This window comes from Diplotaxodon limnothrissa, linkage group LG23 (genome assembly GCF_057381915.1).
Source record: "Diplotaxodon limnothrissa isolate DT_005_m linkage group LG23, D_limnothrissa_male_GT1.1, whole genome shotgun sequence".
Taxonomy (NCBI): domain Eukaryota; kingdom Metazoa; phylum Chordata; class Actinopteri; order Cichliformes; family Cichlidae; genus Diplotaxodon; species Diplotaxodon limnothrissa.
The window spans coordinates 4,304,081-4,330,320 of record NC_140617.1 but is presented as its reverse complement, the minus strand read 5'-3'; the positions used below and the strand labels follow the sequence as shown (position 1 = coordinate 4,330,320).

Genomic DNA, 26,240 nt, shown 5'->3' with positions numbered 1-26,240 from the left:
TTGACAGTTCATCTTATGGATTCTTCACAGAAAAGTGAAACGAGCTGGTCTCTCAAATCAATAACTGGCAGATGTAACTCTGCACTGAAAAGAGTTTCAGATGCTGCTCCAATAACTGCAACAAAATGAGAGGCGACGTAATATGTTTTTCAGAGTTATTGTCGTTTCTTTGTTTGTTTGGAAATGTTCTTGTATACATCAACAGACTCAGGGACGGGTCACACAGGAGAGTGAACAAACATCACGGGGAAGCTGGCATTTGAAAGAGGCCTAATCACAACTAAACTAAATGCCTGAAACTATGAAATGAAATATCAGACGTGTGTGTGTGTGAGAGGGGGGGGGCCTCTATATAGTTCTGCATCAGTTACTTTTCAATTACAGCAGCCCAAGCAGAACGAAATTGTTAGTGTCATTTATCGACTGTGGTGCCCTCCATTAGAGTACCAACTGAGAGAAATCCATCCTGTTGTATAACCACCTGGCTGTCTTACAATAACAAAGAGTTCATTTCTGTCAGCTGGCCTTAAGTGTTTTGGGTGTTATACAAGGAACAGATGAGAAGTATACACCAGGAAACGCAGGAAAGCACACAGAGACCAATAAAGTCTAACCAAGCAGGTAATCATCTTGATGGCTTTTCTGAAACAGTTAGAAGACAGAGTGAAATACCAGAGGTGCCTAAATGAATGAGATGACAAATCATAAAAAGTTACAAATATTTTAAATATAAATATTTATTTGAGCAATTTTAAAATTAATAAAAAAAAATTTGTTGCTTTTGAATACCTTCGCACCCGAGCACTTTCTAACAGCACAGTTAAAATCATGTCTATTACTTATGCCTTGATGATCTACCCTGGTGATGTGGACCAGGCAAGAGTAGCCGAGCGCAGACAACATCCCCAACCCCCCTATGTGTATATTTTTTTAATACTTTGTGAGGAAAAACTGTCAACCATATCCAAAGTGCAGGACCAAAGAGAAGTAAATAATGTATGCTTTTATTAGATTCTTTGAAGACGATATGTGCTACGCGTTACCCGTTTCAAATGTGGAAGATTTCAGACCTCTGCACAAAACAGATTTTGATAATCAGAAGGTGTATCTGGTTCACAGAACTGAAGAGAATGGCAGCGCAGGCCAGCCGTGCGAAGCACAGATCCTTGCCCTTGCAGGTAAGTTGTCCTCCTAACGCAGGAGATTTTGTCTTTTTTAACGCTTCTTTTCGCCGTCTGACCAAGTAACGCTGATGTGCGCGAAACTCAGGAATGTGTCAAACCAAGTGTTTTCTTTTTCCTTTTTTTGACCCGATCTGTCAGGACGTGATCAGCTGGAATCTGACACCGATAGCAACAACAACGTCCTCGGCTGTGGCTAGCTAGATATGCTAGTTAGATATGCTAAGATAAGTTTGGTATGTAGTCATACCTTGTTGTCGGTGTTTTATATGTTCTTTACACTTACTGCGCCGTGTCTCTTAAGTTACCCCTCTTGTTTGGGTTGGGTAGTATTGGTTGTGTCGCTAAATACGTGGCATGTAACGTTAGCGACTCACAACGGTTGTTTACAACACGAAGCTAACGCTTGCTAGCTTGCTTGGTTTGTATTCGTTCCGTGTTAGCATGCTACTGCCGACGTACAGACGCAAGGCTGTCACCGTATTATAAACATATTTGACAGCCGGTGACTGATCTGTCATTATTTTTGAGGCTCTCAAATGTAGTTGAGATGCCAATCCGGCGGCTTTGGTGGGCTGCAGTCTGCATGTTAGCTTTCTTATCGGCAGATTCGTGCCACAGAGGGGTTGCGGTGCTGCAGTCGTTGCAGACTACATACAGCAACCTGTCAGTAACATGTCAGCATCGCAGCCGTTTCATGTAGGTTTATCGTGCAAATGTGATGAAGTGTGCAGGTGAAATGCTTTTGCTCGTGTTTATTTGGAGTTGTAGAAATGTTTGCTCACGGTCGTTTTCTATGCACGATCTTTAGCTACATCACTAATCCCCGAGTCTGATCTGTCTGAGCTGGGAGATCGGTATAATGTCGCCAGCCCAGGACCATTTGTACCGCAGTCCTCTGACATGCTTACATTCCTACCTCATTTAATGCTAAAGTCGCCTTGATGAGGCAGAATGGAGAGGCTAACCAATACAGATGAGAGCACTTCCGTAGATACTTTGAAAAGCATACTTTGAAAATTCATGCAACTTTTTAGGGACTTTTACGAGTTTATTCTTGCTTCTATTTCCGGGGCTCACAGATACAGTAGAAGAATTTGAAGACAGTATAACACAAAAGAAGATGAAAATTCCCAAGATGTCCACGAAGAATTCAGGAAACTCCATCGAGAACAATTTTGGAGAGGAAAGAATGCCACTCAGGCATAAAAAGGTAGGAAGATCAGAGGTACACTGTGGTTGTTGGGCATTGCAGCAAACATATGTGTCTGCTGCAATGCACACATATTGCATCATTTATACCATCAATCATGTATAAATGATCTAAATCAAAAGGTGTTTAGACTTGTTTATGTTAGTAGTATCATGATAGTCTATCACACTGGGTCCGTGACATGCATTTGAGTATACTTTACATTAAAACTAATTGCATTAAATGTCATCTTTCAAATAGAAAAATTACTCAAGCTTTGCCTTTTACTGTGTCAGAGAAAACCCAAAAAAGTTAAGTAGTGAAAAAAGGCCACATCAACACTCCAAGTATGGGAGCATGTATAACTTCACATGTAAATTTTTTGCAGCGATGCTCTGATATCTAAATATATCTATCAATGATACGTCACATTTTCATAAACTTGGCTGACACCCCAAATCCCCCACACTATTTTTACCATATGCTGGATTAACACAAATTCAGCACTCTGGACAGCTGCCCTTTCACAGACAAATCCTCTGAGCGGCTCATCAAAGAACTCTGTGACTCCTGTCCTCCCATTTCCTATTGAGATTCGCATGTCAAAACAAACAGTTTGAAGTCTGCCTGTCGTGTCATTTCAGACAGATTTGTGGTTTTACGTAATATTTTTCTTCTGTTTTGAGTGGCGTCAGTCATATATTTAGTCAGAGTCACAGCAAAGGATTTTACACAATACTATCTTGATGCATGCTCAATCGTCTGGGTAAGAAAATCCCAGAAAATAAATTATGTTCTTCTGGATGCAGCGTTTTCAAAGTTGAGACTGAAGAAGTTGATTGGATGATTGATGAAGTGTGTCTCCTAATGGCAACACTATGTCCGGATGAACAGAATCGACTTTGTGGGAATACTTGTACATATGAATAAATATTTTAACAGGCCTAACACCAGAGTTCTCAATGTCCATGACATATTTTTTTAAATATAGGTCAGATTTCATTTTGCCCACCTATGTCGTCTCCAAATTGAGTTCTTACTCTCCTCAGGCCCTGTCACAGGACCATGGACGCCCCCTTTCTAACTCATCCAAAAGCCTAGCGGCGGTAGTGGCTCGCCTAGAGAGAAATGCAGCCAGCTCTTGTATGGAGGGCGAGGAGGACCTGGATGAGGACCGGCTGGCTGAGGTGGGAGAGGATGCAGATGACGAAGATGATGATATGGAGGCAGAGCATCAGCGACATCATCACCAGCAGCAACAGCAGCATTTGGCGGTGGACACGGATTGTGTGCCTGAGGTGGCTGCCGCTGTTGTTCCCAGAGTTCTGTACGAGGAGCTGGTTCACAGCTATAGGCAGCAGGAGGAGGAGATGAGGAGGCTACAGCAGGAGTTGGAGAGAACCCGCAGACAGTTGGTGCAGCAAGCCAAGAAGCTCAAGGAATATGGCAGCTTGCTGACAGAAGTCAAAGAACTGAGGGACTTCAACAGGAGACTGCAAGACGTACTTCTCATGAGACTGGGCAGCGGTGAGAGACCAGTAGCACCCACACACAAGCCAACAAACCAGTTACCAGTACCACAAAGTTGATTAGTGAACTTTAACCTCGTCAGTTGTTAAAGAAAACGTTTATATTTAAAATGAATACATATATAGTAAGGAAACTGACAAGTGAAGTGTTTCTTATACAGAAACATCTGAACAGCAATAAAGTCACAATTTCAGTGGAAGGAGTTTAGCAGCAAGCGTGAGGATAGATATTAAGTTTAGTGTTCACTTTATGTCCACACAGCACAGTAATTTTACCATCTCTCTCCTGACAAGGTCTGGATGACAAATGCAGACAATAATTTTTTTTTTTGCAATTATGTGCAAAAAAACAAAAAAAGTGTAAAGATGAATGTCTGTGAAGGTTCTCAGGTTCTCTCATCCGGGAAGCTTCTTCAGTTCAGAACTAAAGAAGCTTCTTGGATGGTGATGATGATGATGGCTGAGTGTCAGTCAGTTAATCTGCTTAAGAACTGATTCTTTTATAAAACGAGAGTCCTACCTACTTTATAGGTGTCTTTAAGTTTGATTTTTGTTACTGTCTATGGGTGCCATAAATGTGCACATTCTATTATTGTCGCTGTTGCTGCTAGATAAGCCCTTACAATATTAGAGAAAGAACCAGACGATCCTCTTTGAGCAAGAAATTGGTGAGGGCGGGAAGGAAGAACACTCTTTTAACTGGAAGAGAGCTCTGGTTCAGGGAGGGGCAGCTGTCTATTGCGAACAGTTGGATGTGAGGAAAGAGGAAAAGAGAGACGAGGACAAAGCACCGGTGGGAAAACTACGTTTTGATTTCACACAAGGCTTGAACCCCAGTCTGTTGGGTGAGGCTCATGTGACCCATTCATCCAACAGTACCTTGTCCCTCTTTTGCTTCTCCCACCACCCACTAAGTATTTATTATGTCTTTCTCTCACAGTACAAAAGTTCTAAAGTCCAAACAAAGTGATGGTCCTGGACTAATGTTATTTTGATTTAGGAATATTAGACACGCAATTATATCAGATAAGCCTAAAGAAAAGCACTAAGCTTACATTTAAATCAGATACAGTTTGTATAACCCAGTGTCCCATACAGATTGATCATAATTACCATAACAGGACTGGTTTCTGCCAGAATCAGGATAAGATAAAAACTGAAGAAACCTTTGGGGAATGATGTATACATGTGGAGAGAGATTATAATCCAAAGGGATTTTAACAGGTCTATTGCTGAAGTGGTAAATCCAGTACTGGAAGTTGAATAAAATGCACTTTGGTTGTGTGATTAAAAGTGGTGTCATTGCAGTGCACAGTGCTGTACATACTCGAGCTCTGCCAGATGCTGGTCTTAACCTCAGACCCCCTGCAGATCTGAACAGAGGCGCCCAGCTACTGGCTAGACCATCTAATGGACAGGCTAAAGATTAAAGCACCCTGGGGTGCTGTCAGGCAGTGGATGGAGTGCGCTGACCGATATTAAAACTCATCAGCTACATTGGAGCTTAGCGTGGCCAGCCACCAAGCCAGCTTAGTTACTGGGCTAAAATAACTGCCTGTCACAAGGCACAGGCAAGCCTGTGCCCAAGGCGCATAGCAAGCAAACAAGCAGGTGGGCACTGCTCCAGCGGTGAAGGCAAAAAACCCCTCACTACTGTAAGAATTCAGGTGCTAGTAGCTGTTTACACCTAGCATTTTTTCCCTCGTTTCTGCTGTATTTTAGCATGTTTTAGTTTCGCCAAGTTGCGTTAAGTGAAAACAGAGGTTTGTCGTTGCTTTTATCTCCATAATTGTTAACGTCTCCTTTATCTCCTAGAGCCTATGCATGACAATGGCACCCAGACAATCAAGGCTGAAGTGGTTGAACCTATTGTTGAGGCCCAGGAGACGTGCAGAGAAGAAGCCAACACCAGTTCCAGCTACTCACCCTCACCTAGAACAGTATACACCTGCAACGACGGCAAGGTACGTTTCTCCGAACTAAGAATTGCTGCGTATTTAATTGCATTTCCAGTTTTCCATTTTCGCTCCAACTAGTACACGAAGAAAACTTTTATTATTAATTTGTGTAATTTCTTGTCTGTGCTGTTTCATGGCTGCATAAATCTGTCTTTTTGTGCTGACATTAATTCTTTAAAGCAAAGTGAAAACAAGAGGATCTTGTGCACGAAAATTCAAACTGATGTCATAAAAGTGATTGCAAGGCTGTTAGCATAGTCCAGTTAATTTCATATTTTCTAATGTAGGAAAAAGAATTGTTCTTGAAGTTCACTCAGTAGTCAACAGGCCTGTTTTTTCAATTATGTTTGCATATATTTAAGTGAACTTCTAATTTATAGAGTAGAGTAGAAAGGGCACTAAAACTCTGACTATGATGGTATCTTAATAACCAATTTTGAGAGCTTCGAATCATTTGGTCCCCTTTCATTTTTCCTTGTGGGTGGCTGTGAACAGTATCCTGATTTTACAGGAAGTGCTGCGTTTCCTCTTAACACCCGTGAATCTGGGAACATGCTGTCATTGTTGATCAGTCCTTTCCCCTAGCTGCCTTACCCTTGCAGGTAAACAAGGTTGAGAAGATTATTATTGTTCCTGCAAGCGCAGCCAGCATCGTCGGTGTTTATTAGCCTGTTAGGGTTCTTTACTGCCCCCACTGCTGTAACTCAACCAGCGTCCTGTCGCTGATGACAGGGGGGGAATTGGTAGTACAAGCTCTGGGGCCTGCAGCCACTTCAAGCGTGAAGAACACTTGCAAATTAGAACTGTCCTACATGAGGGACCCCATATTAATTATTTGCACGAGAGGAATTTAAAGTGACTGACAGGTTAACCCTACTGAGAGTGCGCTGGAAAGGGTGGGGAGGGGTCGTGGAAAAAGAAGAAAAAGAAGAGGCTTTTTCTACCTCGAGGGCAGTAAAAAGCTTGTCTGCTGGCCGGGGGCCTAAAGCACATTAGCTGCACAGGGAAAAGCCTTTTGGATGCTAGCCTAAAGACTTTACGGTGATAAGAGAATAGGGAAGGGAACGAGAGTCACATATGCAGCCCCTCCGGTACAGTAGCTCACCTAGAAGACCAGGGCAGTCTGCCATGGCTGGCAATCAGCTTGAAGTGTTTGGTCCAGGCTTACGCAATGTACAGTAACTGTGTAAAGAGCCACAGCCTAAGTTTGTAATGAAGGTAATCCGTGCTACAAGAAGATAGTGGCCAGAGCTTGTTTACGTATCCTAGAGGGTGAAAGTGACCCTTCTTGGAAAGTTTGATTTAGTCTAAGCGGGAGGTGAAAGCTGAATGTGTCCTGCTATAATTAGCATGTACTCTGTTTGTCTTCACACTACCAGAATTTTACTAGTCTGTACAAAATCGCTGAGATTACACCACAAGACACAAGAAAAAGTAAAGCACAATAACAACAATAAATCCTGACACCGTGCCGGTGACAACATACTGTTTGTTGTATAATGAGCCGTAGATGGAGAAGAAGAAGTTTCCAGTTGTGCTTTTCACAAACCTTTGTTTTACGTCTCTAGGTACACCTTGGTGGTGGGATCTGGGTGGAAGAAGAGAAATGGCACCAGCTGCAGCGGACCCAGGGAGATTCTAAGTTCACAAAGAACCTGGCTGTAATGATCTGGGGCACAGAAACCCTCAAAAACCGCAGTGTCACTGGAGTGGCCACTAAAAAGAAAAAAGATGCCTTGCCTAAACCTCCACTGTCACCCAGCAAGCTGAAGATTGTCAGAGGTAAGACAAACTTTTCCTTTTTCTTTAAAATGTATATTTCAAACGTTTGACAAACCCTTCTTTGGACGAGTTGCAAAAATGTTTTAGTAAAGGTAAATTCTTTAGCCTTAAGGCGAGGCCAAAATGAGCGGCTTTTAATTTGATGTGGTCTGATTACTCACACTCGCTCCTTCCCCAGAGTGTCTCTACGACAGAGTGTCTCAAGAGACAGCCGACAGTGCAGAGATAACGCAGAGATTGTCCAAAGTGAACAAATACATTTGTGAAAAGATAATGGACATCAACAAGTCCATCAAGAATGAGGAGCGGCGGGAGTCCAAGCTGCTCATCAGACAGACAGTCAAGATGGAGAACTTCACCTACGATGGCATATAGTGATCAACTGTCACGCCAGCGCCTTCTGCCCCGCGTGGTCTGCAGGATATTGAGGGGACTTGATATGGGTTGTCGGGGGATGCTGTAACCATTTCAGGAGCGGTCGTATTACTTTGGCACATCGGATTGGTTGTTATTTGAAATGTTAAAACAAAGAGGCCCCTTCGCCCGCCCCTTCGTAAAGAACCATCATCACATTTCTGTGAGCCCGCTTTTCTAATTGGCCAACAGACAGCTTTACCCAGTGGTTAGAAACTGAACATGTGAGCTAGCTTGACATAGGCTGGTGTGAGTGTTTTTATAAGCTTTACAGTGGCATTGGTACAGAGATGCAGATTCTTGAGGTTTGTGCATGTGTGTCAAAAGAGAAATTAGGTGTGATTATTACTTTATTGTTCTGTGTCAGAACATAATTGTTGAGTCCTTGAACTTTTAAAAAGTAAGAGATTATTTCCCTGGGCGAACGAATGATGCTAGTTTGCATTAGAGCTTAGATGCGTGAGAGGTTGACTGTTATGGTGACTACTCAATAACTGCTGGGAGTTGGTGCGGTTGGTACTTACTGCATAGAATGGGACATGAGGGTCTCAAATGCACAAGTCTTAATTAGTAACAGCCATATTTCATTTTGCAGCAGAGATTCTGTTGCTCCTAAAGAGATTAATTATGGGCGTGTGCTCCCACTTAACCGTATAACTTTATTATAAAGACAGCTTACTGAGATTTAATGGGACTCTGTCGAGTCTCTAGAATGCTGTATTTGTTTTTTATGTTTTTTTAATGTTAATCTTTATGAATATTTGCCATCCACGAGGGAGCACAGGAGACGTTTTGATCGGATATCTGTGTGTTACTTTAAGGAAACTTGACTGTTGAGTTGCAGTGGTACAGGCATGTTGAGACCTAGAAAGGCCTTAAATGGATCTGGCAATCACCAGGCACTGATAAGCTCCTGGGTTTTCTAGTATGCTGTGATTGTAAATGTATTGTAAGCTGAAGTCACGACGCTTCATCTGCACTTTGCTGTGAGAATGTACGAGGTGGCCAGGTACTATTTTCTGTGTAGTTCACACCATTAAGTTTGGCTGAGCCGGACCGCTACCCGGATGAAAATCGAGGCACAGCTCTGGTCATCGTCTTGTGGAAGCGGTGTTAGCTACGGGTAAAGCTGTCTGGGATACTATTTTGCTGCTGAAGCTGTCTGGCCCTGCTGAACCCCATAATAACCCCCTCTTGTTTAAGGCACGCCACTGGGGAATTAGAGTAAGGTTGCTCCAGTGACAACTTTCCCTGAGCTATGCCATCAGAACTTTTAAAATTTAGTCTCTTTCTTGTTCTTTCATGTTTTTATTCTCCTCTTCTGTTCTGTGTGTGTGTGTATATCTATGTATACACACACACACTTTCTTTTTTCTTTTTGATCCAAAATGGCTTGGGTGGCAATCTGCAGGCTGGAACTAAACGCTGCAGATTGAAATCTCAACTGTGACCTAGCTGTGGCTAACTGTGAATCTACTGCAGAGCTGCTCATCAAGCCTTTCTCCTCCTCACAGTCTAGATTCTCGTTTGTCTGTTGATTTATTTTTCTGTATCATATCGTCCGTCTCGGTTTTTTGTTATTTCAAAAGTTCAGATCAGCCTTTTCTTAAGCTACTTTATTTCAGTGTACATAAGCAACTCTTTATTATTATTATTTTCCACCAAACATTGATATTTCAGTTTGTAGTCTCGTTACAGTTTCAAGCTTCTGGACAAGTTTGGTTTAGCAAATTGATGTTGTAATTCCACGTTACCTATCAATTTCTTGTGTTTCTTTGTACACTTTTTAAATTTTTTTATATGAATTGTTGGCTTTAAGCTTGACGTTGTAATCGAACTTAGATCAGCTGAGTCTACAAACATATGTTTTAAAAAGAAAACAAAAAGTATCCCTCTCTCTTAGCCAAAGCGATCTCTGGAAAATGAGACGAGGCTTTTCTTAACACCCGATTTCAGCCGAGCCTGTACGTTATATTTACTATATCTGTTATTTGGCAAACCTCACTTAGGATCTACCTGATGATCACGCCATAGTATAAAATTCTGTATTGTTAAACCATTGCGCTCCAACGGTTGAGATGCAGTAGTTAGATCAACACAAATCATTTACATTGAATGCACTTTAAATGGGCAAATTCTTCGATCTTAAAGAAATGTTTTTGTGGTATTTGTCCTTTATTTTTATTTTTTTTTAATTAAAAACAAACAAACAAACAAACATGTCCTCATAGATTAAGGCCTAACAATCATTGTATTATCATGAAGCACCTTAAGACATTTTTTTATGGTTTATTATGGCAAGAATGAGTTTTGGTACATTTTGATTCATTTGTCAGATTTGCCGCTAACATGCTTGATAGACTTTAGGGCTGCCCCACCCCCCACCCCTCCAGGAGTCGGAACATTCTTGGTCGACCTGAAAAGGAAACACTCACTTTACAGGAAGTGTCAGTCACTCATGGAAACTTTTTTTTTTCTCGCTTTTTTTCACACACAAAATCCAAAGCGTAGGAAGGTGACAGATAAATATTTGTCTGTCAGTCATCAACCTCAAACATTGGTTTTTGTTTCAAATATGCAAGTAGGCGAATGTTGGCCGCTTGGCATGGCCGCCGTCTTTAGACAGCCTGCTTACTGGTGATTGCAGCACAATCAGAATAATTACCTCTTTTGCTGCTGTCTGTAACAGGCAGAACGCTTCGTCCATGAGTTTGTATAATTTTTTTTCTCTGGTATGTAGCACGGTGGTAGTGGTGTTACTTACAATGTTCTGTCTCAGCTTTCAAACCACTTTGTCGTGCTTGACAAAACACATTAGAAAATATGTTAAAATATATTTTGGATTAATTAGATCACGGTCACAAAAACTGTTCAGCTAGGAAGATCTTTGGTCAGGGGCAGCCCTAATAGATTTAACAGGTTTCTTTAAAAAAAACTGCATTTCAGTAAGTTAAATTATCTCAATAGTTTAATCTGCAACTCCGTCATGGTCTCGAAAAGGAACGGTTTAAAAGAAAAAAACTTAGTTAGAAAATTGATAACTACTACTATCTGCAAAATGTGATTCGCCAGTATAAAAACTGACCAATGAAATGTGCAAGCTGACTGGAATATGCGCTTTAAACTGATGCTGGTAATGTATAAATATGACTCCTATAGAGATAATAGTGTATTTTTTACAAATGAGTGGTAATTGTGAGCCAAAGTATTGAATGCTGAGATCGAGCTAAAGACGGGGTTTAGAATCAGCAGGGTTTGCACAAACAAAACAAATTTTTAAAAAATGGCCCCGGCCACAGTAACCGAGCGTAAAGCGCCACCTTATAACGGCGATGTGTTATTGATATACTGTTTGAGGGGGTTCCCTAGAAACGTCCCTTTTTCGGTGCCCTCTGATTTCTCGTTTTGTTTTTCCCTGTACAAAGGTTTATGTGCGCTAGGCTGTGCATTTTAAAAGAAAAGATTTCTGCTGTGCAAAGTACCTTTGCTAAAATTCTAAGACATTGTTGTGTATTGTATTTGTGTTTGTTTCTTTGTTGTTTATGCCAAAATGGGAGGGGTGTGGTTAAAATGATGCTTAAAGAAAGACCATTAATAGAGCTATTACATCATCAAAAATGTTAAAGCCTGTTTCCTGGATGGCCATTAAGCCTAATCCTTTAACTAAAACCACCTTCAAAGGATGAAAGCTGTATGGAAGGACTGTATGTTTTTAACCCAGATTTGGCTTAATCTGTAAAGGCAAGGCCGTTCTTTATCAAATGTACCGAGTCACTTGCAGAAGAGCGGTTTGGGTTTTTAGCAGCATATCAGTAACATACTGTACCGTTTTATTCACAAGCAGAGCCACTAATTTTGGCTTTGCGTCACGACACCAGACCAGTCGGTGCTTTCACCGTTACACTTAAGTAGTGATAGGCAGGAAACGTAACCGTGGCGGCTTTGCGATCGTCTTTTTATGCCACCTTTAGTTCTTTTCTCTCCTGACTTTCATGTGGACGATCCTGTCCTCCTCGCTGTTGTTTTGGCTTATGTTGTAAACACCTGTTTAAGCTGCAGAAGGGAAGGAGCTTTGGGTTGCTTTTTGACAGTTTGATTAAGGAAAAAGCGATCTGGTTTTAGCTTCACTGTGCGAAACAAGATAAATGGCTCTGTGCCACTGTTTTCGGAGCTAGGTGTACACGAGACACACGTTTGAGCCACAGATACAGTGTCAGACTTGGTTTAAAATGAGAAAACGGAGAGGAACACATAGTTAGGCCTATATTTTTATTACAGTTATCAGAAAATTTGTATACAATCCACAAACCGGTTCTACTTCATCTAACTTCACCGTCCTACCTCATTGTTACTCTGGTGTTTGTTTGTCAGTGACTGTAAACTATGTGTGTATATTAAAAAAAAAAAATCTATAGGAAAAGGTATACCTGGTTACTCTCAACATGTACAGCATATTAAAAACTTGTAAAACACCTCAGTACACAAATATCATTCTTAGGAGGAAATCAGTTTTATTACCTGCTTAAAGATGCTGCTGTAAAGGGGTGTCTGTGTGAGGGGTCGTCTCCGAATATATATCTTCGCTCTTTGCTATGTTGTGCAGTTGATCAGTGGTTGTGTTCTGTCTCTGTATTGCATTCTGAGATTTTTACTGGTTGACGGTGCTACCAGCAAACAGTTCGAAAACTGATCTATCGGACCTCAAATGGTGCTGTTTTTCTATGTTTTTATCGTCATACGGCTATGTTTTATTCAGGTGTGTCAACCGCCACTATCCCCTCAGCTTACTCGAATTCTAAAGCCAAAATATTTCACAAAAATCGATAACCCTGCTTTTACTGTATCAACTATATGCTATCCATCCAAATATTGTAGATAGTGATTATATCCTCAGCTGTGAGTTTCAGAAGTACCTCAGAAGTTGCCGATTTCAAATGGATGCATCTGCTTTTAGCACCTGTTGTCTATCAATTTACATTGTTGCAGTGTATTTTCGGAAATATGCATTTTTACTGATTAGATCAGGTTACACTATAGATAATAGATGATTATTAGCTCACACTCAGATGTCGACGATGTGAAAGTTAGAGGAAGCCACTGTTCACTGGTCGCATGCCACGCAGGAAATCTCAGTCAGACTGGGACGATGGAGTAGAAGAGGTCCTCAGCAAAAAACAAAACCACACGTTAAGTTTGAGTCCATGTTAACCTCAGATTGTGTTCTAGAAGAGGGATGAAATGACAAAATACCCACGTAGAGGAATGTGTCAACTTCTAAAATTTGGACCATGCCAAAAATGCGATCAGGGTATATTCACGAAGACTGTTTTTTGTCGACGTTCCTGTCCTCTTGAATAATTATCTGTGATTCCCCTGTTGCATCGCTTTTTCCCTCACCGTCACTTAAATGTAATTTAAATGTTAAAATTATGCATTTAGTGTAAGAAAGTATTAACGATTGACTTACTGTGAGTAATTATACAAAGTGCATTATATTTTCTTTTACCCTGTACCAATGGAATCTTTTCTGCACCAAAGTGTTTTTCTGTTGTTTTGTTTTTGTTTCTTTTATTGAGAGAAAAGGGTTGTGTCCCTTTTCAGTATGTTTCTATGTTCTTACTGATGGTTATTGTTTTCATTTCCAACCGTGCTGGTGAACATGAAATGTGCTGGTACCTCTCTACTGTGGGAAGAGCGTGTGTTCAGATACACAGCAGTCGTTTTCACGGAAGCACTTAAGCCATTCGTTGGACTGTTTTAATAATAGTTCAATTGTAAGCTTTGCTCTGGTCCAGGGTATTGACCCAGGGAGTTTGTGTGTAATTGAATTCCTATGCAGGTGTTGAGTTACTTACCTGGTACCACATCACTGTCGGGTAGAGGGCCAACTGCGGAGATGGAAAACTGGGCCTCGAGATTGAGTTAAAGGGGACAACGGCGACATGACAAATCCATACAGACCTATTAATGACATTTTCATACTTGTATTAAGTGAGCTATACAGGGCTGCTTGGATATCTACCTGTCTGTATTAGGTATAAACGCATTGCAGTGATTATTAGGGAAAGACAGGGTTATTACTGTATGGAGTATTTCCAGTTGGTATGATAATGTGAAAAGAATTTCAAGACTTTTGGAGTTGACACTCCCTCATTATTATAGCCTCCCAGAGGCAACCCTACATTTTCAGAAAATGTTATAAGTATATGCGATAGAGAGTGTACATGTCTTTGCTAAACCGGCCACACCTCTGCTATGCGAGCAAGTCTTTGACGCTTAGCATCCTGTTCTGTGTTTTCTCTTGCTGCATTCAGGAACACCTGTTTAATGTATAGATAAACAGAAATAAAATTGAGACTTTTATTCTATCAGCACAAACCTTGTGTCTGTGGTTTTTTGGGGTTTTTTTTTTGTTTGTTTGTTTGTTTGTTTGGTTGGCTGGGTTTTTGTTTGTTTTGGGTTTTTTTGCTCATCTTCCTTTGGGGGAAACTGTTAGATAAGACTGAAGAAATGCATCCCCATCCTTGTTACAGCCCTTTCTTCATTTTATATTTATTAATTTTTTTATTTTTTGATGTGAAGAGTTTGTTTTTATGCATGCTAGCAGCATCGCTAAACCAGTTTGGTCCATGCACCCACATAAAATCTGGAAAACTGGAAAGCTCCTTGAGAGGCAGGCCACCTAGACCAAACAAGTTCAAGTATCTTGGGGTGTTATACACAAGCGATGGAAAGGTGGAGCGTGAGCTGGTGAATCATCGGCAGCAATGTGGGCATTATACTGGACTGTTGAGATGGTGATGAGCCAAAAAACCAAAGTTTTCAATTTACCCACTGATTTGGTAAATGGCCTGTATTTGTATAGCGCTTATTTATGTTGCATCCCTCACCTATGGTCATGAAATCTGGGTGGTGACTGAAGGAGTCGGCCGAAATGAGTTTCCTCTGAAGGGTGGTTGGGCTCAAACCTCCGGAGGAATCTTGGAGTAGAGCTGCTGCTCCTGCTCATCAAAAGGAGCTAGTTGAGGTGGTTCAGGCATCTGGTTAAGATCCTTCCTGGGGCGACTACCCTTGTAAGTGTTTTGGGTGAGCCAAGAAACTGCTGGAGAGATATTTCCAGTCTGGCCTGGAAATGCCTCAGAATCCCTCGGCAGGATCTGGAAAGTTTGGTTGGGAAGAAGGATGTGGTGAATACCCTGTGATCCCACTTCGTAGAAGAGAAATGGGGAGATAGATAGATGTACTACAGGGTTGGTCCACCGTTGAACCTCAGAACTGCCTTACTTTTCGTGGCATGGATTCAGTTAGATGCTGGAGGGATTCCTCAGAAGCTTTGGTCCATATTGACATGATCGCAGCCTGTCTACAGATTGGTTGGCGGCACATCCCTAATACGAGTCTCCCGCTCCACTACATGCCAAAGGTGCTCTATTCGATTGAGATCTGGTGACTGAGGAGGCCATATGAGTACAAGTGTCATATTCTCGAAACCAGTTTGAGATGAGCTGAGTTTGTGACATGGTGCTTTATCCTGCTGGAAGCAGATGGGTTCTTCGTTTTAGGTTTTTGGGGGGATTTTTTGCATGCATCTTTCAGAACCTACAGCAAAGAAACTGCAGTGAAACCCCCCTCCTTCTTCTTTTTCTTCTTTCAACTGACCCTTTTAGGGGTCGCTACAATGGATCATCTGCCTCCATCTCTTCCTAGCATACTCCTCTGTCACATCAACCATCTGCATGTCCAATTTAACTACATCCATAAACCTCTGAAATCTTGATGTAGCCACTTTGATGTCACCCATCAATTTTGAGCTTCACAGTTGGAGTTTCAGTGTTGGTATTATGTTTCCAGATAAAAGAAACTCCAATAGAGAAACATGTCAGTCGTAAAGTCACCCCAGTCAAAATTATTGACTGAGCCCAAACCTTTTGGGTTTCAATGGTGGGAAGTTGGAAATTTTAACATGGAAGTCTGTAGGAATTAACTTTCATTTGCAGCCATCCTCTAGCGACACCTGCAGTTGATGTCACTTCCACATTGGATTCATTTTTCACCTCTGGAAGTTGCCTCTTGACTACCGTGTTGTTCACTGGCACATTTTCAGAGGTTGGAGGTAAACTAAACTGAATCAAGGTTAAAAATTTCCCATATCTTGAGGTGTAAACTTAGTTTGAGTCTTAAAGGTGTTATTTTTACGCTGCAGCAGCACATAATTGATGTCAAAAGAGTTTCTCCATTTTCAAATTGGGGGCTGTGTGTGCGGAGTGATTCTCATAAAACCTGAATGACCCTTAGGCTAATGCAAATTCTTCAGCACACAGAAACCTAACCAACTTTTAATTTAAATGGAAAAAGAGACATTTTTAAATTTAAGTTGGTCATACAATACCAGAGATTTACGTTTGCAACATGTCACCCACGAGTTTAACACAACTAAGACTGAGAGATTTCCAGACCGAGGCGGAGGATGAAAGTGTGATGTGTAGCTTCACAGAGGTGTGTAACCGTTTAAGTTCTTTGTGCCTTTTCACATCTTACCTTACATTAGTTTTCCATCGTCACAGGCTGTGTAATGGACTTCCGTCACCACACAGATCAATCCACTCGCCTGTACGTTTTGCACTTTTATTCTAAGTTTAGTGCGTGTGGGGTTAACGCACAATGTTTTCAATATCATAAACGATATAACAGGGTGATTCAAGCTGCACTGTGCCACATGACATGCCGATGATTGGCAGCTCTGTCTCTAACGTGTCACTTGTACAAACCCTATTGCATTAACAGCTGAGATGTATAGACCGAGATAACACAGAAATGGGGTGTTGACACATCAGACTGATTGTAAGATAGCTCTTTTTTTTTTTTTTTTTTTTTTTGCAAATGAATCTAAAACGAACATTGTCTCTGAATGTCCTCCTTTTTGTATAGTCCACAATAGAAACTGATGGGAAGAGTGCCTCCTTTCTTTATATACAGACTGCACCTCCTTCATTTCTCCCTGTCCCTCTCTCTTGTCTTGCACACTGAAGCATTTCCATACATTATTGCCTCTGTAAGCAAGTGTGTCACGCGCCCAGGCTTTTCCTACAGCCCAAGAGGACTTCTCAATGTCATTATCGCTAAAGCCTGCCACATGTCTATAATGTATTGCTGCCTTTCTTTATTGGCAGCGTGATGATTCAGTAGTGGTGATGATGGATTAGTGCTGGCTGGGTCGAGCTGGGCTGGGCTGAGTCCGTCCAGACTGGGCTGGGCTCTGCAGCCTGGCTCTCTGTCGCATAAACACCATGTACTCCTCACACACTGCAGTATAGAGGGAGACATATTGTATTTATGTCACACACACAGTCTAATGAATATGGTCATTTCGGTGCTTTTATGGAGCTTCTTGGAACATTGTCTGATTCATCGTGTTCACCTTTTGAATTTAATGCAGACATGGCGCACGCAGCAGCTCTGCATAATAGGTGGCAGTAATGCATTATCTTTATGACATTGTTAGTGTTTTGAATGGGGAAATATAACCGCATTTGCCTCGTGGAAGGGGAAGTTCAGAGTGGGTGCGCCGTGTGCATATGTTACCTCAGAGTAACAAGGTTTGTTTCCACGACACATACGTACACACTGGGTTTAGAGGAAGGACGAATAGTGGCATGTTTTATTGCTGAATATGAAACACAGTCCACAAAGCACATCCACCCAGACTGAACTAGATTTAACGGCACACTGGCCACCAACTAAAAGTCTAAACCCAACGCTCAGGACTTGATTATAGGATTTTGAGTCTCTCCACGCCAGCTTCTTGTTGTTCGCTGTCATGGCGGTTTGGCTTCAGCCGCAGCACGAGAAAATAAATGGACATTAGTCTTAATTTCTTATCGCTTGCAGCAGTATCTGACCATCACCGCTGCTGCTGTAAATCTTTCCCGCGCCGGCAGACAGAAGAAATACATCCCGATCCTTGTTGCAGCTCGTCACAAGCACGATGGAAATTTGAGCACACATGCAGCAGTTAACATTTTCAGTATTGTTGATCAGGCCCTATATTAATTTTGTCCATCACCGACTGATGCGATATATTGACTTTAATTCCCTTTGCACTAAACCGAGTTATTTCGCTTATCCTGCAATATTTTCTCCCCAAAGGCAGGGAAGGTTTTTCTCATTATGGGAAACAATTAACTAAGTAACAAAAGAGTTGAGCTTATGCTTTTCTAATCGATTCTCGTTCGTGCTGTTGTTGTGACTGTAGGTGAAGGAGTTATTTGTGTTTTTCATTTAGAGCAGTTTGGTAGTTTTATCTGTGTACCACCTATTTACACCATGCAGAGTATTTATATATATATATATAGTCAAGTAAAATATGCAAGAGCCTTCATTGCCATCTCTGCTGCTTTGTTCATTTCAAAAGTTATTGCAGGTGTGACATCAACTTGGTACTTTAGCAATTCTGCCTTTGGTCTTTGCACACATTGATGAAGCACCACCCATACCTTCACCCATCTGGGTGTTCATACATTGTCAGTTAGCTGTACGATAAGATACGCTGGTAGGTCTTGACTGTTAAATTCCTTGCTGCCAGCGATGTTCGGAGGTCCTTATCGTTTTTAAGGAGCTTATTTTGCTGCTTCAATGATAAAAACTGGAAAAGTTTCGAGTCCATCAGCCCCTCCAGTAAGTGGATGCAAAACTCTGCTCGTCTACCCTACACACATTCGTGCACATGCATACATACCTGTGAATGCACGCACACACTGGCGCATGCATACTTAAATACGGAGCATCCAAATGGCCTCTATTAATGCAGATGGCTCTCCCAATTAACAAGATTCAAAGCGATGATGAATTTTTCACTCTCTGAACAGTTAAGCTAATTATGGCCCAAATGAAGCAGGTTCCAGTGAATCGCCATGGCAGAGGCTGCCAATGGCAGACAATGTCACTGTCACAGTGCCACTCTGCAGCACCACCCTAATCACTACGGGTGCTTAATATTCATCTCCCACTGCTCTCTCGTCGCCTCCATCCTTCCTGTCTCACCTCTCGTCTCGTGTATCCTCTCTTCATTTCTCCTCCCTCCTCTCATCTCTCCTCCCGCTTTCCTCCACTGCCCTCCTTACACGAGTCCCAACCATAACCCCTCTGCACCCACCCACCGACCCACCCACCACTTTGTGCCTCTCTCACCATAGATGTGTTGTTCATAATGGAAATCAACTAAGTGCGCTAATAGCATTTTAATGATAATTTAATGTAGTAAATAAAACTTGTTACAAGCTAAGCAATTTTGCTGGATTTCAAGGGCAATCAATCTGTGTCCAATACAATCTGCTCACCTCCTTGATGATGGGTGTTGGATGTCAAGAGCATGTTTTCTCTCATGCAAGCTACAGATCAAGCCGTGTGTTAAAATGATCGGTAAAGTTAGTATAACAGCGTGTTCGTATTATTTCATACTTCAAAGGCTTAGGGTTGTGTTAATGTTTTAAAAGTTGTGCTTAAATCAGTACAGATATTACACATATCCTTTAAACTAGTGGCTCTAAAAACGATCTGATAACTGCTACGAGATAACTTCCACATACAGTATGGACCCCAGAGGTCTTTCCCCCCCTCTGTTGCACTTTGTGTATCATTTGACATTATCCCTTTTCATCATAAGGTCTTTTTTTGAAGCAAACTTAATGCCCGGTGGTTATTCGTGCCATTTTCTTATTTGTTGTTGATTCAGATTATAATAATCAATTCTCCTCAAGAAATTAACATACCTGAGTCATTTCAAGTCTGCTTAGCTTTGTGAGTCATTGTTTTCCATTAAAAGAGATTAGATTTGCCTTGTAATCAAAGATGAATGCTTCGTTTTGCATTTGGATTCTTCTGCATATTATTTTATCAAGCATACCCCCCAGACACACAAGTGCACACATTACTGAAGCACTTGGAACACAGGAACACCTATGCACGGCTCCTCTTTGTAGACTACAGCTCGGCTTTTAATACCATCCGGCCATACAAACTCCGTCCCAAACTCCACCAACTGGGACTTAACTCCTCTCTGTGCAACTGGATTGTGGACTTCCTCACTAACCGTAGACAGAGTGTCAGAGTGGGTAAGAACACCTCTTCCACCCTTGTGGTCAACACCGGTGCCCCTCAGGGGTGTGTTCTGAGCCCTCTGCTATACACTCTCTTCACCCATGACTGTATTTCCTCCTGCGCGTCCAATCTCATTGTTAAGTTTGCAGATGACACTACAGTGCTCGGACTTATATCCAACAATGATGAGATAAAATATAGGACAGAGGTGCAACAACTAGAGTCATGGTGCCACGACAATAACTTGGTCTTAAACACCAAAAAGACCAAGGAGATCATTGTAGATTTCCGGAAGAGGGGTCATAACAACCATCTGCCTCTCTTCATTGGCAGTGAGGCGGTGGAGAGGGTGAGCAGTTTTAAATTCTTGGGGGTAACTGTGACCGAGGACCTGTCCAGCGGGTGGTGAAAGAAGCTGGCAGAATTATTGGAACAAGTCTGCCAGAGATCAGTAATATCTTCCCAACTCGCTGTCTGAGGAGGGTGCACAGTATCCTGCGGGACCAACATCACCCTGCGCGCCACCTTTTCCATCTGCTGCCCTCAGGGAGAAGGTACAGGTCTATACAGGCCAGAACATCCAGACTGGCCAACAGCCTGTATCCACAGGCTGTGAGGCTCCTGAACTCTCTGCCCCCCTCTCACGGACAATAACCATATCCAACTTCTTAATAGCAATGAACTGGTCTGCATTGGTGCATCATATCTTTATTCTCTTCCCCCTCCTGCCCCCCCCCCCCCCTCTTTCTTAAATAGATAACTATCATATCTGATATCATATCTCACAGTACAATAATATTGAATGGGTTGCATTGTTGTATTTTGTCATGTTTCTCAGGTCTTTGTCTGAATTTCTACGAACATTATTGCTAAGGATTGTCTTATTGCATTGGAGTCACACTGGGTTAAATATGTACACTTGGGTTTTAAGGGGTATTTATTATTTTCTTCTTTTTTTTGGGGTTGTATGGAAGCCCCAAACGCAATTTCATTGTTCTTGACAATGACAATAAATAAATAAATAAATACTAAATACTAAATAGACCAAACAAATTAAAAATGATGAGGAGCTTGAGCTAGAAAGAGAAAAGAATAAAGTGAGAAAGAAAAACAATTTATTTTCTCTTTTAATGTTCTACCAGTGGTCATTTAGCTAGCCTCTTTATTTAAATGGTAATGTGAAGCCGACTAAACAGGCACAACGAATCAGCCCGAGAAGAGAAGGAGACTTCAAAAAAAGAAAAAGAAAAGAAAGCTGTGCTCTTTTCAGGCTCCAGGAGTTTATCTGGGTCTTTCCTCCTGTCGTCTGACTGAATGAGGAGCCGATTGAGCGACAAGTATAACTCTTCTCAGTGCTGGACTATAATTAATTAGGTGGGATAAATTATAGCATCTCTAGCGAACCCTGGTACACATGCACACGGAAGCACACTCGCAGCAAATGCACTCTGTGCACTCCGTCGTGCAAACACGCATACATGCTTAACCAAACGCGTTAGTATCGATGAACATTGGAAGTGAAAAAAATGAAAGTGAAAATAAACACATGTGACAGTTATGATTAATTTCTATTCTCATCACGCCTACGGTTGTGTAGCATACTCCCTTTATGCTACTTTAAAAAATAATTATATATGGATGAATATGTAATTTAGTCATAGAATGAAGCTATTACTCATAGCAAAGTGTGGAGGATGAGTTCAGCAGTCTCACAGCCTGAGGAAAGAAACTGTTTGGAAGTCTGGTGGTAGTGCTTGCCAGATGGTAGCAGGTTAAACAGGCTGTGGTTGAGGTGGGTATTCTGTTTTGGTGTATTTCAGGCTGTGCCTCACCTTATCTAATCTGTCAAAAGAAAGCACGTTCTATCACTTTAATAAAGATGAAATACACATGCTGCGAGTGCTCAGTGTACAAAAGCCCCATTTAAGCAATATTATCGACCAATTTCTGAAACAATAACTTGATGTAATAAAAAGATAATCCCTCAACTTTCATACTAAATGTGGATTGTTATGTCTAATTATTATTAAATGTGTTATTTTCATTAGAAGCAACAGTATTGTTGGTCTCTTGTTTCCAGACAATGAATCTAAGTGTGCCCTCTTTACCACCTGCACACCCTAAAAGCCCTTCGATGGCAAACAAGCTTTTATTTATGTCTGTTATGGTAAAAGTAGAAGAAGTTCAGGCTCTGCTTTAGCAGCATCACCACATAACTCCTGCAGATGGATTGAACAACCGTCGCTGCTGCTGTAAAATGTCTCCACTCGTCCATCAGTCTCTAACATCTCACATCGGTGCTTTGCGCAGCGCTGCTGTCTGATGGGATATGTGGCTGAAGAACAAACTGACACTTGTCTTCTCTGCTCACCGTCAACCCGGACCCCAAATTCGTGGCTATGAATTACAAACACACACCACGCAGACACGCGCAAACGCCCTGCCAGCAGGTGCTTTTAATGGCCTAGTGTTAATGAGAGTCTTGTTTAGAGCTGTCAGATGACCCTAGGCCACGCAGGCTGACACTGACTCCATGTTCACAGCTCTGGAGGTCACCGCACAGTTTACGCAAGAGTGTGCACGGATCAGCGCGCGTGTGTTAGTGCTACACAGGAAATCATTTATCAAACCTAATTGCTTTTCGAATCAGTATAATAAAGTTATATTAAAATACCTTCGTTCTTTAAGTTTAATATTGAGTCATTACTGTTGATGTAATCATTTAAATCTTATCTATGGAGTCCGTTCTCATTGTTTGATTGAAGCTAACAAGAACAATCAAGACACAGGCTCAAAAAATAAAGAATAAATGATAAGAGTAAGAATAATATTTGGCAGCGTAAGTTTATAAAATGATTTGATCAAATAAAATTATACACTTTATATAATCAGTTCATTTTCTCAGACTTTAACAGTAATTTCATCCAGTATATTTATAACAGCCACAAAACAAAGTTGTAATGGTGCCTTTATGAATCCTCAAACAATGTTTTTCTGAAAAATACAAGAAAAAATTCTCATTGGTAATTATTCAGATCCTTTGCTTAAGCGGTGTCATAGAAATAATCTGTCTGTGAAGGTTCTCAGTCATCCAGGTCATCGTAGTCAAAGGAGCTTGCAAAGAAAAGCGTCTGGACTTCTTTAAGTTACTTGAAGACGTTTCACCTCTCATCCGAGAAGCTTCTTCAGTTCTAAGGTCAAATGGTGGAGAGTCCCAGATATGATAAAAGAGCATCACCAGTAAAACTGACTAATTATGAGTACAAAGGTAATAACTATCAAAAGTAAAGGCTCTCATTATACAGCAAATGGCTGCTTTTCTACTATTACTATTATTATTGAGGCATGAATGCTTAAGTAGGTTTTTTATGTTAAGGCTGGTTGACGGTACACAAAGCTCCTTATGTAACTTATTTATGTTATACAATAAATGAACTTATAGCAACATGTTGCATTTTATGAGCTCATTGCAGTCTTTTGTCTCACTTCATCTTTAAGTTACAAGTAACTACATCTGTTTAATGAATCTAGTGGCGCACGTGAAGTCAAAATGCACAAAAAGTGGCATCTGCTCAGAAATTCCTAAATAAAGATCTATGATAAAAATTAAATATATATTCAATTCATTGTAAAATTGGTTTGTAAAACTATTTTTTGTACTGTCTCTGCTGTCTTTTTAAGCATTAATTCAACTTCATTAATATATTTTTAAAAAATCAATGGAAAACAATCATGAAGAAGTAAAATGTGACGGGATGAAGGTAAATACTACCCTCTGTTTTTGTGACTTTATGTATATGTATGTATCTGCACTAAAGATAATATCAGTGTGGCTGAAGCACATGAATGCATGAAGATTTTAAAACGCTCTTTTTTGCAGTTGCAGTGCTTTTTGAAGTTTCACCCTGATATAATCAATTTTCTCCTTTTTTTTCTTTCTCTGTGATATTTTCCTTCTGCATCTCCAGCCTGTGTTTTCCAACCTTTAGCACACTTGCTGTTATTCTTCCTTTATGTGTTGACAGTGAAAGTGTAATCTAGCTCTCTGTGTGGAGACCAATTCACAGAGTGGGAAGCGCCTGTGTGGAAGCCAAGCTGCGTGTGTGTGTCTGTGTGTGCATATATGTGTGTGTGTTTAAGTAAAGGAGACTCAAGCTGACAGTTTGCCAGCAGCCTTGCACCTGCACACAGCTAGGTGTTGATCTCAGATGGGGGGGTGAAGCGGGAAAGTAGGAGGGGAAGACAGGCGAAGGGAAAAGGAGAGGCGGGGATCCAGCGCGAGGTGTTGGGGATGGATTAGAAAAGACTAGTGAAGAACACAGGATAGGAACTGTGAGAGGTGGCGTAGCTGTGACATGTAATTCCTGTTTTTATGTCTCTTCTCTGTACACGAGCGTGCACATGCCACAAGTGGAGGGAAAATGTGTGGCTGTGACAGGCGGGGCAGGAAAGCCAATTGGATTGATGCATTCTTTCATAGGAAACTGCCAAGTACCGAGTGCAGTCAGGGCCTCATTTGTCAGACTCAAGGAAATAGCATTATGGCGTGATGTTTCACTCTGTCTTTGGCACACACATCAACAAACCTCTGTTTCAGGATTGAAGAACTGATGTTACCGAAACCCGCCGCAAAATTTAATTGTGGGTTAAAGTGGCAGCGATGGGATGTAAGCGTCTATATGTCATCTCACTCACTGCTGCGTGGTACTCAAGTGGCGCACTTGGAAGATCTTCGGCTTCTGTGATAGGTTTCTCTGTTTTACATTCACTGACTTGTTAACCTTTCAGCAGCGGCGGTGAGTTTGCCGCTGCCCACAGAGCAGATAAACTTAGACAAGCTCTCTGGAAGATGCTCGGGAGGAAGACAGGGCGGCTCAGTGACGCTGTCAGCGTGACGCACTGTTGGATAACCTAAACAGGAAGTCTGTGTCACTGATAAATCAACCCACTAGATCTTTTTTTTTCTCACAGGGGATTACAAAATCAAAATCAAAAATTAAAAGTGCAAAGTGGAAAAAAATTTACATTTTTCAGGTACAGAGTGATTTAATCCGGCGTCCTGTTCTGTTCCTACTGTAGTCGAGATCCTGCTGGTGACAGGAAGTGTGACAGAAATACAAAGAGGGTTAATTTGAGCTGACATGTGTCCAGTGTTTGTGTGTACCCATATGCTTGTGTTGCCTTGTTTGCTCCCTCCATCATCACTGCTATCAAAAACCGCTTGTTGCTTTAGTGTAAAATAATAAATGCAGACTTGTTTCTTGTCTTTAACGGTTTGTTTTCTTCTTCTCGTTTAGTGCATTGTGTTTCCCATGTGTCTGCATCGGGGGTGGGTGAACTGTTAAAAAGTAATCAGTAACCTCTTTCCAAGTACAAAGTATCATGCCGTACAATTGGACAGCGTCATAAAGTTTTATTCAACCAGAGAGATTACATTCATTCTCTCTGTCTTGCTCACTGTGTCATTCTGTCTGTCTGGTCGTTGGGGTGTGTCCCAGCAGGCTTGCCGTAGACTGGCAGAGTGTTGATCTGAGTGTCAGTGGGACTGGGGGTCTCCTTTCCCAGCACTCTTCTCTTCCACCAGCTGACAGACAAGGTCAGGGACTCATCCCGCCTGTCTTTCTTGGCTCCTGACAGCCTTTCCTCGGGGAGACAAACCCCAGACAACCCTGCACAGCCTGGCACGCACCATCACCAATTAATATTGCATCACCATTTTCCAGCCCGCTCCCTTTAAGATCCGCTTCTCTGGGTGCGATTGGGCCACCTGACTCGCTTGTTTCTTGACCTCACTCAGCCTCCATGAATAATGGGGAAAAAGCAGATTGGTCCACATGTTTTACTCATCTTTGTCGTTGTTGACGATGTTAGAGCTAATGAATATTTATGTATGTTTTAAATTAAAATTGACTTATTTTCACACAAAGTAGATTTATTTTATCCTCACCTATTTCAGAGATGAAGGGTTTACTGTACCGATGCCCTTTACATTTTTCTTTCAACTTTCTAGCAGCATTGCTCGAGGGATGGTAATGTCACACAGCGGTCAGTCCACCACTTTAGATCAGAGCAAAATAGCTCAACAGCT

The 26,240-nt window shown here is 41.5% G+C and overlaps 2 protein-coding genes across 3 annotated transcripts in view; both read left to right on the top strand.

Moving 5' to 3' along the window:
* Positions 1–26,240, top strand: part of agbl4 (AGBL carboxypeptidase 4) — a 348,823-nt gene that overhangs the window by 266,622 nt on the left and 55,961 nt on the right. The window lies entirely within an intron of this gene.
* On the top strand, positions 908–9,712 carry bend5 (BEN domain containing 5). The gene is made up of 6 exons (XM_085349014.1): positions 908–1,178; positions 2,264–2,394; positions 3,423–3,900; positions 5,718–5,866; positions 7,429–7,642; positions 7,821–9,712. The coding sequence occupies exons 1-6, from the start codon at positions 995–997 to the stop codon at positions 8,015–8,017; spliced, it is 1,353 nt and encodes a 450-aa protein (XP_085205140.1). The 5' UTR covers positions 908–994; the 3' UTR covers positions 8,018–9,712.